Genomic DNA, 19,273 nt, shown 5'->3' with positions numbered 1-19,273 from the left:
GAGGATTTACATTAAATTTCATAGCGAAGGCGGGCACCAGCCTGGGCACCTAAGTTGACTCGAAATTATATTTAAAATTATACTTGATTGACATTTTGATTTAAACTTGGACTCGGACTTGAACTGGAACTTGGAGCTGGTATGCAATGGACATAAAATGTGGGCCTATTTAGACTTGAAGCCTGATCTCAAATCAAACTGGAAACTGGACTTTGAATTTAATTCAAAACTGGACTTGAATCTCAGCTTCAAATTTGAATCCTACATGACATAGGACATGAAATGGGACACAGACCTGGACTTGATATATAACTTAAATTGGACTTGAAATTGGCATCTATTATTATTATCATCAAAATGTAAGTCGTAATTTAATTTCAATTGGACATGAAATTTTACTTAAAATAAGACAAAATTATACATGAAACTTGACAATTAGCATTAGCATTAACATTGGCATATGAGGTTGCACACATCGTAGATGAGTAGGGTATTGTCGTTATCGTCGGGCCACTGTTATGGTCGGGCCATTACGATTTTACAGTTTTAGTAACTCATGTTATCTATGATACAATCATTATAAAACTCCTTACTGTTTTCCAGGCGCAATGAACTGTTATTCAAGAAATGATTCATGAAATACAATTATCGAGATAAATTTTGAAAATGTATAAAGTATGTTGTGCTGCACACGAAGACTATAGAAAAATCCCCTCCAGAAAGGTGTTTGGAAAGGCTAAGGTGAAATACTAGAAAAGCGCTATTTGTAAAGGTCGGGCCACTTGAGTAGTCATGGTTGGGCCACCATAATTTTAAGTGCAGAAGCGCAATAATCGCTAGAGAATGTCAGTCACGTAAAATGTGATGAAATCAAGCAAAATTAATACGATAAAAACTTAGATTTTTGTTGTTTTTTTCATTGTAGTTGTACACTTCGGAAAAGGCGATTGTCGCAATATTGATTTTACAAGATCGCCAAAATTTCGCAAAAATGCAATTAAAAATAGGATATTTGTACCTATATGAGTCCTTGCTCACGGAATTCATTCTTTTCATGTCTCTACATAGAATGTCAATACGTATGTCTTCAATTTTCTGCGGTGACCCAACCTGTACAACATGACCCGACTATGACAACATTTGTTGTCTTCACGTAAATGCCTAAAACTTTTTAATTTTTCAAGCAATTAGTTCAAAACTTTCCGGAAATATACCTTATTCTTAGATCTTTGCAACGATGTGTTTAGAAAATTTTATTTTGAAACGAAAGTTATGAGCGAATTCCAAAACGTGTCCCAACCACGACGATACTCTCCTATATAACCGCATAATATACCTGCCTACGTCCGAACAACCGCAGGGGAAGTGGGTAGGAATGTTAGTGTAGCATCTACTTTTAACCGTTATGTGTGCGACAAAAATAACACCTTTAGCAGGGCGACAAGGGTACCCGGGTACCCAAAATTGATATTGTTATAACATCAACAATTTTAAACCGATTTTGATGAAATAGGTGCCATTTGATTCGTTAATTTATTTGAATTCTTTGGCTATTTTACCATTAAAAGACATACGGGGCCCGAAAATCCGGAATTCCGACAGAGTGTCCGCTGTGAGGTAGAGAACTGGTTGTATTGCAGGAAAATCAGTCATGCGGATATAAAAACTCTAAAAATTCATACAATGAACTATTTCATATAATGAGATGAATCAGGTTGGTCATTCCGGAGTAGGTTCCTGTGGGGTCATGGGTGGCCAGTCTAGGATTGGAGGTAAAACCCAGCAATATGGGTATCAAAGTTCTTGGAATTTGTTCGGTAGGTGATATTTTTTACATTTCGTTGTATTTTGATTGGTTATTTCGAAAATGGTTTCTACGGGGTCACAGATGATACCGCAGGATTCAAGATAATGCTTAGCATTATCAGAACAGTTTAAAACGTAGAACCATCCGTTATACATTTGGAACCAGTTCCGAAATTATTAATCAGTACTAAACTGGCCATATCCGTTCAAAACATCTAAAAGATCCGCTAAACCAACTCTAATATTGGATTAGGCTCCCAACTGGCCATCTGTAACCCTACAGGGACCCAATTCTGGAATGGCCAATGCGATCTAAAGTCACCAATTTATATAATAAGATGAAAAAAGGGTCCACAATGTCAAGTTCAAAACTAATAGCTTTACTGAAGGCTGATATTCTTTCAAAACAAGCGGCTTCCCACGTTTTACCGGACGTTGCTCCGGAATTACCGATTCCCGGGAACTACATGTCATTTGATGGCCAAATGCTTTATCTGATCAAAACTAAATAAATGTACGAATCAAATGCCACTGGTTTCATCCAAATCGGTTCAAGATAGCCAAAGTTATGAACATAACAAATCATGGGTACCCGGGTACCCTTGTCGCCCTCCTACGTAATAAAAAAAATTCAAGTGCCTCTCATGGCTAATCCCCTTTATGGATATGCACCAAAAAATCCTCAATTACTTAAGATCAACGAGTTTTACGATGTCGCAAAATTTCAAAAACGTATGTTTTAAATTGAATGAGTTATAACTATTTTGAAACTGAAAAGGTACCCGGGTACCCTGTTGCACACATAACGGTTAAAAGTGCAGGGAACCCATACTACTGAAGTTTTTGGAGCGTCTTAGTAGAATACGAAGCCTGGAAATTGAATAAAAAAAACTTATCCAATTTAATTCTACTGTGTATATTTTACATATTTTCTTGACAGATACGTATTTCGCCTACGACCTGCAGGCTTTCTCAGTGTCTGTTTTCAAACTCGAAATAGCTTTTTGCTGCTATGATGAAGAATACTAAAGTCCAACACCAAAACCGTTTTTTATGCGACGCCATATTGCCATGTTTTAGTATTTTGTTTTAGCTCGCAAACAAAAATTCATCAAAGCAAAGTGTTTTTCAGAAAGAAAGTTGTTATCAAATGGTTTTCCTGTTACAGGAAGCGATATTAAATAACATGCAGGACAGTCCATCATCCCCTCGTCTCAACCCTTTGTGCGATTCGAAAGTACTCGAGAGTACCCTTGAAACACGCCGTAGCACATCACTCGCTTTAAGATAGCTTTGATCAGCCGCTTCAGTTTGTCCGGAAAACCGTACTTGTGCATTATCTGCCATAGCTGTTCGCGCTCGACTGTATCGTATGCTACTCTGAAATTCACGAAAATATGATGTATGAGATACTCTCGGCATAAAGCCCGCCTAATACTGCCCTACGAATTCTCTTGCTATTACAGCAGTTTAGCCGGTTGCCCTTTTTGTAGATTGGACAGACCACATCTTCCATCCACTCTTTCGTTAGTTTCTCCTCCTCTAAAATCTTTGAAATTATCCAGTGAAGTGCCGTTGCTAGCGGTTCTTAGTCATCTTAGCGCCGTAGATAGAAAAGATAAAACTACAGACAAACAGACGAAACACTCGCGGTAATTCCATCGTCCAATCAAAAACCACGCATTTTTCAAAAAAGCATGTTGCGCAACATGACCACATCGTGGTGCTTAAGTGTTGATTCAAGTTTTCAGTATAAACCATACAAATGTAAAAACCCTGCAGTATAAAACCCTGCAAATGCGAGATGCTCCGCAATATGCATGACAGAGGGTGCTAACGGGTGACAACTAAAATTTTGGAATTTTTTTCTCAAGCTGTTAAAAAAAGACAGAGATAAATGAAGAAGATCTGATCTGCCGAGCTTAAAGATACATTATCCTTTGTTGAAAAAACATAGTGTACATTTGAAAACGGTCCGTAATCGGCTGTTCGGCGAAGCTTTCGTTTGACGTCGAAATAGGAGTGTTGTGCGGCCGTCACTTCATCTTTGCGAATGCGTCTCTTGATTCTACCAATCAACCTTTTGCAATTGGTGGTTCTCCAGTTATTTTTGTACACCAAGGAACTCAGAATCCCGAAGAAATCTTCGATTGAACGCACTGAGACAGATTTTTCGGGTCGTGGTTTTTGGGTAAAAATGAGATCGAATGGGTATTCGGGAACGATTGTGTTTTTATGGCGTAATGCGATGATGCTTTATCCGGCCAAAACACGTATTGTCCATCTGCATGATGTTTTTGTAGAAACGGGATCAAAATTTTCTTCAAACATTCATCTTCTGCAAATTAATTGATAGCCAAACCAGAGGGCTTGTTGATGAAGAAACGAGAAAGAGAACGATGTCCTTCTGCGTCCATAATTTTGGTTGGTCTTCCACTACCTTGCTTGCGAATAGTTGTTGGGCATCTTAGGATATGGTAAACAGTGGAAACCGCAACATATTCATTTTTTAAATGTTGTACCGTATATTTTTTGCCGAGATTTCTGTGGCAGTTCGTAGAAGTGTACAACGCGCTCTCGAAATGCTTCTTGTTTCGACGTCATTTTAAGTAAAACAAGGCAAGCATAAACGAAAAAAAAATATTGACAAAAAGAGAAAAGAGAGCGCTAATACATACATATTCTCATTTCTCTCTGAGCTCGTTTGTTGTGGAGTATATGGGCTTCAAAAAAATTCCAAAATTTTGGTTGTCACCCGTTAGTGTGCAAGCAAAATGTGTAGGGCGATGGTTTATAAAGGAATTATCTTCTATGAGTCATCTCATTTCGTCAGTGATAAAACTGTACTTTCTTCAATAATATTGTAGATAATAGGTACACTATACTTTACACTACTTTGTCGTATTTTGTTTCGCTGAAGCGCTGTAGTCAAATGAGTATCTACTGCATAAAACACCGGAAGTGAAACCAGCAGCTAGGGGGATTGATCAATCGGTATAATACTTTGGGAAATTGATTGTGGGTTAAAAATGAACAATTATGCCAACTTTGGTCGCAATCACTAACGGTCGATTGTAATTTTTCCGATTTTCTTGGTTATTTGAGATGAAATGACCCATACATCCCCAGCTGGTTGTTGTTAAAAATCACATTTCCTGCTGAATGCTACAAATGGTTAAATTTTCACATTTAAAAAGGAAAAATTAAGTTAAATACCTAGTGTATGTAGTAAAAACTGATCATTACACACTACACAATGGATTGCAATCTTAATTTCACATCACCATTTCATTACATTAAACACTCACCTTAATAACTTAAAAAACTTATATATAAACAGAAGCTCTAACACACGAAGATAGAAAGAGCTATTCCATTTAACTTAACCATTTAAAATTATTATTCGTATTCCGATTATTATTTGAAGTTTTCTTGATTCTAACTTTTATGATCTCCGAAAAAAATGATGAATAATAATCGTAGTATGCATAGTTACAAGTTTATGATTGATTAGTAAAAGTTGATGGAATTCTTCTATCTTTCTTCGTTTACCCCCTCAATTGTCTTCAACACAGAAGAACACCAAAAACGCTAATAACTTTTATTCAATACAATCTCTCCCAAACAGAGTTCTACAATGCCCGTCCTGTCATTGCACAATACACACTCTGTGCCATCGGGATCAGCCAGTTATACCTTAGGACTAAGCGTAGCACCCGTAGCCTCATCGTATACATTTCCAACGCACTCGGCCACGACTGGAGGACTGGCGAGTGTGCTCGGCGGCGTTGGCGCGTCGGGTATTGGAACAGGTGGAGTGTCGGGCTTGGGAGGCCTGGGAAGTGGCCTCGGAACTGGTACCGGGCTTGGCCTAAGCTCAACTAATCCACTGTCCAGTACGTTGGGTACCAACCTAGCCAATTTCAACACGAGTACGTCCTACTCAACGTACACCAACCCGCTGCTAGCATCTGGTGGTATAACCTCCAAAATCAAACCTTTAGACGAATTAGATTTGCTAACACGATACGGACAACGTGGAGGTACACCCTGTTCACCAATTCCACCGGCCAGTTGGGGTCTGGATAGCTTTTCCGGAATTGACGGCGTTAATCCGGCTTTCATGCACACTCAGAATCGGTCCCTCATGGGAATGGACCTAGACGGTGAGTTCTGTACGCAACCCATTCACTTGTACGCTAGTAGACGTAGGTCCTAAAACGCTCTATTCCCTCATAGCACGAACGCACGGTTTAACACTGAACGGTACCGGTGAACCGCAAGTGGATATGTTAGATATACCGGGAAAAGGTAGATGTTGTGTATTTATAGCAAGATTTTCCTATGACCCGCCAGAGTGAGTATACCAATTTTCTCTCAGTGTTTTCAAAATGTGCCAATTTATGAATGATTTGCTCTTAATAAAACAGAGCAACTGAGGAGGAGAACTTTGATATGCTAAATAAAGTTTCTTTTTCGATTACTCTCAATAATTTTAGAGTGGAAGGTTCGGAAGGTGAATTGGCGCTATGCGCAGGTGATTATTTATTAGTCTGGGGCAACGGTGAACCACAGGGTGGTTATCTGGATGCCGAACTGTTAGATGGTAGAAGGGGCCTGGTGCCCGCGTCCTTCGTGCAAAGATTAGTAGGTTAGTCATCTCATTTCCTCCGACATCATCCGACCGGTACCTGCCAATCTGTACTACAATCAACCCATCGCGGAGCATTTAATCGATCTCATTTTATCATACGACATGTTTCTGTTTTGTTTTCGACCATAGGTGACGATTTGTTAGAATTTCATCAAGCCGTGGTGTCCACGCTACGGGACGCTGATGATGCTCCCATTAGCCTCGATCCAGCGCCGATGCCGTTGGGTAATCCGCACGTGCCGCACACAACCGAAGACTTAGTCCGAATTAGTGAATCCCATACCGACGTAGGTCAAGAGTTCGACGACGAAGCCGACACAGGTAGGAGCGTTCCCAACCGGATGTTACTGTATCTGTGTCTGTTTGATCTCCTCCTCTAGACTGTCTTTTCAATGTACTGTTGTTTTAGTTTTATTTGTTTCGAACGAGGAGTTTCATCTGTTGAATAAGTTTTGTAATGCACTGACTGGCAGATGAGTTAATCTGTAACAACGTGACAGAGCAAAGTTGTTTGTTGATTATCTGATTAGCAATTTTTGCAAGACAGTTTTTCACGACACTGTTTCGAATGGCTACTCGATTGTTGCGACACACTGGAACCTCCAAGGATTGATTGGTTGATGATTTGTAGGTTGCGAGAAGTCAAGCTAAATACGAAGTTTCAGCTGGAATCGTTTCAAGTCTGAGTATTTCGAAGTATTTGTAGACGCAACAGTTCAAGTTTCTTGATGGCCCTGAAGCTCCCAATTGAACTCAACGAACTCTGATCCAAAAATAGTGAATTCTTATCCAAAAATACTTTATTGATTTGTTCTCTAACCTCAATAAGAATTAAACCTACATCAACCACTCAATTCCTAATTTGTCATCCACACTAAACAAGCGTGCAATGAGCAAGCCGAACAGTGAAACTCCTCACGTTAGACCATCCTTTTTAGTGCACAATCGTCCAAAACAGTAGAGAAAACTTAGCAACACACAACTAGCACAACACTAGTCGAAGCAAAGTAGACATCGTGATAAAGCGAGGAAGAAAAATATAAAATATGAAACGCAGCTGTAACTAACGTTCCTGTTTCTCAAATCCATCCCGATGCATCGACTTTACCAAGAAAGCTGGCGCAATCCGTTGCCGTGCTTTCTTTGCATTGATATTACAATGTATTCTCAGAACTATTATACTCCGCTCTAATTAATCTACTACTTGAATAATTCAAATCAAATAGCATGTATTTCAGATCAAAGCAAAAGTATTCCATCAAAAAGACTGGGAGCTCTGCCTGGAGCCCTTACAAACGATAAGCATCACTAATGCAACAGCGTACCTCTTTTGAAGTGAAAGCCCTTTGTAAACATAGTTGTAAACGAGCTGTGTACGAGCGTGGCGTTAATTTCACTGTCGGTAGGCAGCATTGTTGTTATTTTCTGTCGATTTTCGGCAGAGTTTTCAGTCAGCTCGATGGAACAGCTTTGGTGCAACTTTAGCTTACTTTCTTAGTTTAGTGGCGACAGTCCATGATCGATTCTGCGCCAAACGAAGTATGATCTTCCAGTCCTATCGGTCCTAGGCTGCCGTTCTCCGAACGTGTATCATCCTCGACAGGGCACGCACATCCATTGGGTCTGCCCCGACGTCTACAATCTCCTCCTGATTCTCTGCTGAAAATCGTTTTAGCTACTCTTTCATCGGGAAGTCTGGCCACATGCCCAGCCCAACATCATTTGGACTCCCACGATTCCTGCCAATAACCATGTACTTTGTTTCGACGGTCACAATCTCGCTGCTTCGCAATTACAATCGATTTCTTTTTTCCTACAGCTCCAGTTTCTCTACACCTTTCTCTGTTCTGACGCATAACCACAAGGAGCATGCGACTCCAGACCTGGTTCTTCTGTTCTACAACTTTCTGGCATTCGGCATCGAACCAGCTGTAACGCAGTTTTAATCGCGTCATGCCTACCTTCTCTTTCGCAGTTGTCTCAATGGCATCGTGAATATTTCTCCACATATATCTTCTTCCCTTTCTTCCTGCTGTTCTGCAATTCGTTGACCAAGCTTTCTGGCGTTTTCGACACCCACGCCATCTGCCGCCTTCTCAGTGCGAGCCTTCGCTGCATTCGATAACCGTGTGCGAAGCTCACACGCGGCGATATAGTGGGCATTAAGGTATGATCGATCTAGAGTCTCCACTTTGATGTCTCCAGGTGTGTTTTCGGATATTCAGACGTAGAAAGTGGTGCTACAGACGGCCATTTCTCTGGTCGCGACAAAATTTATGAGCCTCAAACCGTCGATCATTGGTCGATAGATGAAGGCTATATCTTCCAATGGCAGGACGGAAAAATTCATCCCTCCCGATCTACTACTTAGCTCATCTGATTTATTATGTCGGTGCGTATACGGCTTCCCTTAGTTCTCAACACTTCAACCGGATATCTTATTGCTTTTGCTTTCCCAACACTACAAAATCGACGCCATGCTCTGCCTTTCTACCGGCACTGTAGTAGATGTGGTACTTGAAGGAAATGTCTGCAATAGGGTTAGAGTCTACTGCACAGCCAAAAAAAGGCTGAACGGAACTCCCTTTCTCCGGAATTTGATCACAGAACTTCCCGAATAGCAGCGGTCTCCAGTCCATGCCGGAGAAGCTCTCGTGCAAGCAAGCCAGCTCATCACGAAGAGTTGGACGTTTCAAGTTTTCAATCTTTATCCATTAATCGTTGTTCTTTACCGTATCCAATACCGATTGTTCCGTTTCGTATTTGATGTGAGTTTCGATATACTGCCTTCCCGGGGTCACGATACCTACATCCCGTTGATGGGTCTGCCATCTTAGGTATAGCTTGCGGGAAATATCATTTCATATTCAGCAGCTACGAGACAGACGCTGTTTGAGCCACCCTTCACCTGGGGAACAGGCGCTCACTGCAACTTTAGTAGGTCGCAGAAGTGATTATGGTGGGAACATGTGTCTTATATTGGTCAAAAAGATGACAATCATTTTTGTCCCATCTTTCTGACAGAACTTTAATAGCGTTACGGAAAAATTCTTCGGCTTTTGATGCTATCCACGAATAAACTAGGGTAACCAATCTATTCTGAACCCCATCAGCAGCTGTATATAATTTGGACACTTCCATTTGATTTTGCTGTAAGTGTCCAAATTATGTACAGCTGCTGATGAGGTCCAAAATACATTGGTTACCCTAATAATCGGATTGCGCAATATTTAGATAATATGACGGATGGGGTAAGAGTTCTCATTTGATGTTCCCAAGCAGGTTTCAATGGGTTTGTTAACATAAGGCCGAGTGTTGTCATGCTGTAGAATCATGGTTTCTTTCGATTTCAACAGCTCATAATAAATAACAACAACCTGGTTCCACCAAACTAAATATAACCTTTGTAGTGTGAATATTTGGTCGAGCCGACGACGCGACGTAGAAGTGTGACTGGGTAGTACTCATGATTCTGTTTTGTTCGCGTTGCTGTAATGAATCCATTTTACAAACTTCGACGCTGAACGTCCCTTATTTTTCCATTGTTTAAAATATATTGGCAACCCTGTATACAAAGAAAAAAAGCAAGGATCTAGCCCACATCAATATTGTTTACAGAAAAATTGGTGTAGACGTGAAAAAATGCAAACAAAAATAGGAGGCAATTAACTTTTCGTGCCTATCTTCTCGGAAAACTTTCACTCAAGAGCACTAATTCTCAGCTTTTGTAAGTTCTAACTAAAGCTGCGTTAAAGCTTTGTTTTCAGTGGCCTCTGACTATGAATAGGCCATATTTCAGCAATGCAAAAGAGAATTATTTCCACAAAACATCCGGCTTGTAAACAAAAGCCTACCCGTTTCGCTCGATTTCCTAACTTCACAGTTTTCTACTTTATACACCGTCATAGCATTCATAGTTCTATTATAAATAGATCTAGTATTCACAAAAATTTGCAGTCTTGTTCTAGCTTCTGTCTGGATCAAATCGTCTTTTCACAACTTTACGACTGGCGGAGAATTGAAAAGGTGTGCAGATATTCAGTCAATTACATGGTTTTCTGTTCTGAGCCCTATAGAAACAGTGGAAAAGAATGAATAGGGGTTGTTGAGAACTTCGTTACTTGGCACCGTTGGCGTAATTGTGCATATCCACCGCATTCTGAAGCACTCGCCTTTCTTTTTTTTTCCTGCTTCAAACTGGGTGGCATTGGAAGCCGGCATGGCACGGTTGTCTTGCCAGTAGATACAGGCTTCCCCCAGAAGGAGGCAGAAAAATTTTCTACTTCACATTCTTCTATTTCTGTTACAAACATGCAGAATAATCCAATGTCATTCGTGAGTTTCCTGACAATTTTTGCTGTATATATCATTGTGGCAATATGGCCAGTCTGCTGTACGCTATGCAACGTCCAATCCAGCATATGAAAACACATATATTGGTTATATGAAACATGCTCCGAGAAGTTACAACATTACTCAATGTATGGAAATTTCCAGTTAGTATTTTTTATAGGCCAGCAAATTAATAAAATAAAACAAGCCTAAGCCAATTTGATGGCCAGGATGGAAATTTATTCAAATTAAAGCCAAAATTGAAATACCGTGCAAACCCTAAGTGGTTCTGCGGTGCCGACGAGAGACAGTTGATGCACAGAACAAGCATAAATAATTGGATTTTTACACACACTTTGCATTCAGTATGGCTCTTCATTTTGCACTCTGCGGTTTCTGGAGACGGGCAAGTTAAAACGTTCAGCGTATTTGCGATTAAATTTGTCTGCAATGAAAGAACGAGCCTCATTGATGATTTATTGTCATTTCATCATCAACACCACTGTCGAAAATGTCGTTAAACACGTGCCGTTTATAATTGAAAACATTTTAATTCATGTTTATAACGTGTCTGCTAAGGACGAAGGAATTAGTTATGTGTCTTTAAACAACTTAATGGCATATCGATCCCAAGCGGAAAATTTTCTTTTATTCCGATTGAATTGGATTTTCGTAAAGCGCAACAATGTATAATTGTAAATTGTAAAAAAATATCCGCATGTGCCTTTTCCATTTCCTCCAGAAGACAAATCCTTAGCAAAATGGCACAACATTAAAGCGATGTTTAATACGGTACGATGCCATTCCGATGCCGTTTTCTGTTGCTTCTACTTTAAAAACATGCGACCATTAATAGGAATTGCTTTCAGTTTCCACCTCGTGTCAGCCAACATAGAAAACATTCCTTTTGCGGTTCCGTATCTGTGATATTGCAATTCCTATTTTCTTGCTTACAACATATTCCACGTTTGACGCCGCTATTTCCATCAGCTTCTTCGTCTTTCTTTGCCGAACTTATGAAGCTTTGACTTTGGATTCTGCTAATAAATGTTAAGCAAGACACTTGCTGGTTCTGCTTCGTCCACGATGTCTTCCGTTGTTAAAACATGACATCCGTCCCGAAACCGAAACGATATGTATTCGGGACAAGATTTTCATACCAATTGGTTAGGTATCATTTATTGAATATCTTAAGGGCATTATGATCTTAATAAAACGCTTTTAAATTTCAGTTATGGTCGCAAGAAATGATGAGGTTGCTGCGGCTTATTTCGGCATGCGACACTTTTGTGGTGTCTGTGTGGATTGAATTTCCAGCAGGGCGAACGCACCTTTATGGTACAAATCATAACAGTTATAAAGCAATCGCCCGAATAACTCAACGGGTGGTACTGCACGTGCACCACCCGTAATTTCTTTGTTGCGAAATTAACAATAAAGCTGATTTTCTGCATACTGTTGGGACTATGAAAAAGCTATGAATCAGCTATGAAGAAATCTGAGAAATTGCGATCAGCAAATAGCACCACCCAAGGGCCTATTCGGTGGATTGCTGTACTTCAACAGCACACCAAAAGGGAGTCCCATGGTTTATATGGTAGTGTTTTTCAAGTGTTGCCAACATACCGATAATATAAATAATTCAGTTTGGATTTTTACTCAATATGCTAGAAGCGTTTTTGGCGCTTCAACCCCGCACATTTGTCAGCTAGTTTAGGCTGAAATTAACAACAAGATTAATTTTCAGCTAGTGAATAAAAATTTATTTATATGTTCATATCAGATGGGAATTTTTGCATTCCTCCTTGATAAGAAATTGTAGAATTGTTCTGTGATGCTACCCGTGTACCCGTGAACACAATTGTAAGCGATTGCTTCTATTTTTTCGGCCCAATTAACGGGTGGCAACTAAAATTTTGGAATTTTTTTCACAAGCTGTCAAAAAAAGACGAAGATACTAGAAGAAGAACTGATTTACCGAAATTAACGATACATTATCCATTGTTGAAAAAAAAATTATTGTACATTTGAAAACGTCCGTATTCGGCTGTTCGGCGAAGCTTTCGTTTGGCGTCGAAACAGGAGCGTTGTACGGCCGCCATGTCAACTTTGTGAATGCATCTCTTTATTCTACCAATCAACTGTTAGCAATTCGTGGCTCACCAGTTATTTATGTACACCAAGGAACTTAAAATCCGGAAGAAATCTTCGATTGGGATCGAAAATGGGATCGAATGGGTATTCAGGAATGATTGTGTTTTTTTTGGCGTAATGATATGATGCTCTTTCCGGCCAAAACACGTATTGTCCATCTGCATGATGTTTTTGTAGAAACGGGATCAAAATTTTCTTCAAACATTCATCTGGTGCATCTTAATTGATAATAAAACCAGAGGGCTTGTTGTTGAAGAAACGAGAAAGAGAACGATGTCCTTCTGCGTCCATAATTTTGGCTGGTCCTCCACTATCTTGCTTGCGAATAGTTGTTGGGTATCTTAGGATATGGTAAACAGTCGAAGCCGCAACATATTCACTTTTTAAATGTTGTACCGTACGCTTTTTACCGAGATTTCTGTGGCAGTTCGTAGAAGTGTACAACGCGCTCCCGAAATGCTTCTTGTTTCGGCGTCATTTTAAGCAAAACAAGGCAAGCATAAACAAAACAAAAAATATTGGCAAAAAGAGGAGAGAGAGAGCTAACACATACATACTCTCATTTCTCTCTGAGCTCATTTGATGTTGAGCATAAGGGCCGCGAAAAAATTCCAAAATTTTAGTTGCCACCCGTTACGTGCTAGTGGAGAAACAGTAGTTGTGATGTTAATTGATTAAAAATCTGCAAACTACTTAAATTTATGTGAAAACAGTTATAACACATTAAAGCCTATGAATACTACTTCAGTATTCAATACATTTTTAGTATTGTTAGGCCGTTACAAATATTTTAAAAAGTTTCTGACCCCCCGGTATTGGGCCACTGGAGGGGGGGGGCGAAAAAAACAAAGAGAATTTTTTTATCGAGCAAAAAATATATGGATTTTAGGCATTTTTATTTTAATTCTTGCTTTTAATTCTTGCTTGCTCTATTCTTGCTTTTAATATATTCGTTGTTAATTTCCATGCAAAAATCTACGAGAAAAGGACAAAAATGAAAGAAAATTTTTTTTGCCGATTTTCGGAAATTCCGCTTTCTGAATTTCCATTTCTATTTCATGCTAGAAGCGTTAACTCAACTCGTACACTCGGTTTTCAAGTTTTTCAGGCTGTAGAGTTCAAAGACAATTGATTTTATAAAAAAATTTAACTCATATCCTACAAATTATTTTTTTGCCCCCCGATTTTTCAAGCCAATTTCCAAGAGGAGGGGGGGGGGTGACAAAAACTTTTGAAATGATTTGCAATGGCCTTATATAATGGCAAAGTTTTTATTTTGAAATCCGCAACTAAGACAAAGAATGTAGGCTGAATTAGGTAGCATGCTGAAAATACCCTTCGGTTTCCCAAAAGATTGAAATATTGTCACCTTTTAATTTTTACTGTACAAGTTTAATACTTACTGCACTTTTATTTGAATGTTGAAAATGCCAGCGAACCTGCTGTTTTTCAAGTTTTGCTCACATTGGTCAAATCGGACTTTACCCGCAGTGCATGTTAATTTGCCACTTTGATGCAACTATAGCAAACAAGACACGAAGACAGTTTTGCATACATAAAACGTGACTTTGTTCCTATTCTAAAAAAAATTCAGTAAAAACTTTATTCACGTGACAGCGACAACTTAAGCGCATTCTATGAATCGAAAATGAGAAAACGTACTGGATCATTGTGCCCGTTGTTCGGTAATGTAGGAAAGCGAGAAATTATTCTACCTCCGGCATTTTAACTGTCACTTACGTCAGTGGCAAGCCCATCTAAGCTTCTACAAAAATGCAACGAATAACCGCCAACATCAAACGGACATCCTTTTGTCCGTGGTACAAGATTTCCATTCTGTGAAAGCAAAGAAAGTCATCCACAACAATAACACGGATGGTGCGCTCCCTGCGGCAATCTTTTTCCGATTACGTAAGAAATGTAGAAAGCCACAGATAGAATCAATAAAGAACGCTCCAAACATACGATGGGTATAGCAAACCGTGGTCGTAAATTATTTTGATGGCGTTCAACGTGAAAATTTTCATACACATCGCCCAGATGAAAGTGCGTTCGTTGCGTTGAGTAGTGTCAGTATGACGATTCCGCTTTGCCGTTCTACTAGTTGAGGGCGAATATTGGTGGAAAAACAAAACTTTTCCAATATCGTATCGTTTGACGTAGCAAATTTGTTCCAAACGACATTGGCCCGAATTGTTGCCGGCTCAGCAGACAGAGAAAGAATACTTATTAATATCCCTTATGGAACCACCAGCGCAATAGTCGTTAACCTCATGGCTTTCAGGAGCAATTTTGGAATACGTACTTGGGCCCCAATGGCTGTTTAATTATTTTGTGACAGTTTTATGCTATTGCTCATATGAATTGAACAGTCCACTAGAGTCAGCGCCCGTTATCGTCGAAGCCAAAAAAATGAAACTGAATTTTTCGCTATCTTCGTTTGAAATACGGTCAGATTTATTTCGTTCCCGGAACTAAACCTTTAAGGAGAGCTTCAAAAGAAGATTATGGTTTCAAGTTTCATTTTGGCAGATTTTCACCCGCATTCACATATGAGAATTTCTATGCATGTGCATCGTTTAATGCCGTCAACGCGAATGATATCGGACACAATTAGGCGATGATTACAGGATTAATTAGAATATGCGCTACTTTGTGTAAATTTTTATTCAATTTTGATTCGCTTTCGTAACGGGTCTACCTGTTACCTGTTACCTGCTCTTTAAAAATCTTTAAAAAAAAGTGTCAAAAGAAGCCCCACACGATGGTACATCGGATTTTCGTTGCGTGACGATTATTAGCTGATGAACTGATCCATTTCGATCCCTAGCAGTACTGTTTTTAATACCACTCACAAAATTTTCACAATGTCATTAGAACTCGGGTTCAGTCCCGGTGTGGTTAACATTTACGCCTCTTACCCCGCAGAAGTCACGAATGTCCCAAGCTGTTGAACATCTTACAAAAGAAAAGGCAATTATAATCAAGTTTTAACTCTGTGTGCATTCATGTTTTCTTTATCTCATTATCTGTCTAGACAGTTTTAGGATTACTACAAAACTTCCATTTCATTACATTGCAGTATTTCTCAATCGATCGCAGTTCTGGTGTTTTTTGGAGAACTGAAATCTTTCGCCGGTAAAGCTGTCTTTTGATAATAGCAGGGGTACTCCATTCTCCACTCAAGTAGATTGCTTGCCAAATCATGGTTCTTGGCAAATGCTCTCTGAGGACCGAAAATTCCAATCAAATTCAGAATCAGTTGTCCAATCAAACAGGAGACGTGTCAAAAAACTGAAATGATTAGTAAGCCTTGCATAGACAGATAGATTCACGCCTCTCACGCCGAGGACCCGGATTCAAATCCCGCCCCGCAGAAGTCACGAATTTATGTCATTCGCTGTTAAAGTGACTGTAATATAACAAAAAAAAAATATCGTCACGCACATGCCTAAAGACTAGCACCATCTAGATGTTCATAAATGAAAAAGGACATCAATCGTTCCAAATTATATTCTAAACAAACCTATTCATTCGGTCAAAGATAATAAGAATTTCATTTGATATAGAAATACACTCAAGCCAAAAAAATAAATTAGATGGACAAATTTGGTTATTTCGATTAAGCGTGTATCTTCCGAGTTCTCGAGTTCAAGAAGTCAAGAGAAAGATTCTTTGAACCTACATCGTATTGAAAGTGCTTGAAAAGAAAGAGAGAAAACTGCTAGACTCTTCCGAATTCAGGTAAAATGCGTGAGAAGCTGTAACTGCGATCAGATTTGAAACTGCGCAGATTTGAAACAAGAGCAGTTTAAGTAGAATATGCGAGTGAAAAACTAAATGGGAAAATATGGAGAAATCCGACAAATATGAGTATCCCTCGAACATGCAAGTATATTTTATGGGGCATTCCTCTCCTCTCATAAAAAACGCCTGCCATTTTGCTGAATACGAAGTCTTTCTCAACCAACAACAAATTTGAAATGACTGTTTCAGCGTGCGACGTATCAAAGAGTGAGTGATATGTTTGTTTGTCTGTGGCATAACTATTCTACACTCTTAAATGATTCTACCTGTAAATAGGTCGGATTTACTTAAAGCTAGTTTGAAACTTCTCAAAATGCCCTTAAAGTGTACAGACTCAGATTTTGAGTCGTTTTTCAACCAAAAAATTGGTAGTAGGAACATAAAAGTGCGTTATTTTTCATAGAGAATAATTCAGTTATCGGTGGTAAGTAGCCAAAATTGGTTGAAATTATTACCCAAAGTTTGAGTTTGTACACTTTAAGCACAGAACAGAAATGGAAGTAGAAATCCAAACACGTACATGCTACTTTCTACAGATACTTGCTAACCTGGCGGTAGCGAGTCATTTTTTTCCACGAAAATACACGAACGCATACGAATGCACACGAAAGCATGTGAAAGTTTCAAGCTACTAAATTCAACCTATTTACAGGTAGAATCATTTAAGAGTGTACGTTTGACCATTAATAGCAGTAAACTTAACATTTTACGACAAAAATTGGCATGTTGAGAAGGTAGTATATACGTATCTATATCTGTCCATCGTTGACGGTATACCACTTTATGTCCTTTGTTCCGTATTAGCAGGATGTCACATCCGGCCAAAACAGCACGGAATAATCGTGTTGCTTTAGACAAGGCAGCAAACGTTTTTCCAGACACTCGCTCACATAAATTTCCAGATTGATGGTCTCGGTTGCAATGAACAGGCTACAGGTACAAAGAGCTTGCCAAATCAGATATTAGATATTTCTCGTATAACTTTTCAAAAGATCCTAAGTAACAATAAGAGATTCATTTCGCCTCTACTCTAATGAGCTTATCATGGGCCACTAGTCGCCAATTTCCCAATCGTCTCAGGAGTCGCAAATCACCTTCTACTTGATGGAGTCATCTTGCACGTTGAGCCCCCCTGAATCTTGTGCTGGTGGGGTTTCGAAAACCTTACGTCGTATCCGGCCTACTTAATTTCACCAGTTATACGATGAGAATCTCTCCAAGCAGTGCTTGCAGCTCATACGTCTTCGCTTTCAATTTGTACTCCGCCAAATATCGTCCACAGTACCTTCCGCTCGAACACGGCAAGCCCGCATATGTCCTCTGTGAGCAGCGTCATGGCTTCGATGGTCTATAAAGAACTACTGGTCTAATAAGGGTTTAGTACATCGTTAGCTTCGTACGGTGACGAATGCTTCTTGATCGTAGCGTTTTGTGAAGAGCTGGGTGGGCCCAATTTTCCACTTGAGTGCGCCGCTGGATCCTTTTATTAATGTTGTTGTCCGCGGTTACCAGCGATCTCAAATACACGAACTCATCTACCACATCTAGTTCGACGCCGTCAACGATTACCGTCCGGGGGAGAGCCTCGTTTGTTTCCTTCGGGCTTCCTCCGCTTGTCGGATCACCCCCTTAAAAACGACGTTGCAACTTGCAGGATATGCCGATACCTTGTCTCAACCCTCGCAGCGTCTCGAAGGGGCTCGGGAGTGTCCGCAAGATACACACGAAACACATCACTCAATCCAATGAAGCTCTGCTGTAATTCCTTACGAAACCCTGTGTTATCGGAGATAACCGGTGTAACAGGATCTGGAAGAGTTGCCTGTAGGCGACATTTATCAGCGTTATGCCGCAATAGTTGCAGCAGTCGACTCTTTTTGTAGATGAGACAAACCACCCCCCTCTGCTATCTGCCCTCACCGGTTGCAACATAAAACTTCTGCTCAGGGAACTGTTGGAAGTCTGTCTTCGTCTTTTATCGTGTTTTGACCATCTTATTTTGTTAATTATCGCGACATTTTGATTCATTTTTCAACTCGATGCACAGTTGTAAACTGTGACACTCCCAGTTTATTTGGGGCAACATCTTCCAAGCTGCGTTCATATTTGATGGAACGAAATATGTCTAGTAAGGTTGAAAATTATGCTTCGTTTTCATTCGCAATTAAGCTCGGAGTTCCTCAAGGCAACCGGCTTGGTCCGTTTCTTTTCCTGCTATAAATGAACGATGCAAACAACATCTTGAATTGTTACAAAAAATCTTATGCTGACGTTTTGAAGCTCTATTACGTCATCAACAAGTCAGGCGATACTCTCTTTCTGCAACAACAACTAGTGGCCTTTGCCGCTTAACGTTTCTTTTGAACGTAAGCGACCACTGACGCTCTACGACTACGTTCTTGATAAGACAACTTTAAATTGTGAGAACGCCATAAAAGATTTTGGTGTACTTCTGAGTTACTCACTGTTAAATTTATACGTCGTTACGAAGGCATCGTCTCAATTAGGGTTCATTTTTCT

At 39.7% G+C, this 19,273-nt stretch overlaps 1 protein-coding gene across 1 annotated transcript in view; it reads left to right on the top strand.

The window, feature by feature from the left end:
* Positions 1–19,273, top strand: part of LOC128743662 (uncharacterized) — a 137,961-nt gene that overhangs the window by 63,851 nt on the left and 54,837 nt on the right. Inside the window, exons 6-9 of the mRNA XM_053840281.1 lie at positions 5,435–5,972; positions 6,046–6,163; positions 6,306–6,457; positions 6,590–6,781. Of these exons, the coding sequence (XP_053696256.1) occupies positions 5,435–5,972; positions 6,046–6,163; positions 6,306–6,457; positions 6,590–6,781 (1,000 nt within the window). The remainder of the gene's footprint in view (positions 1–5,434; positions 5,973–6,045; positions 6,164–6,305; positions 6,458–6,589; positions 6,782–19,273) is intronic.

This window comes from Sabethes cyaneus, chromosome 3 (genome assembly GCF_943734655.1).
Source record: "Sabethes cyaneus chromosome 3, idSabCyanKW18_F2, whole genome shotgun sequence".
Classification (NCBI taxonomy): domain Eukaryota; kingdom Metazoa; phylum Arthropoda; class Insecta; order Diptera; family Culicidae; genus Sabethes; species Sabethes cyaneus.
This window is presented reverse-complemented; position numbering and strand designations above follow the sequence as displayed.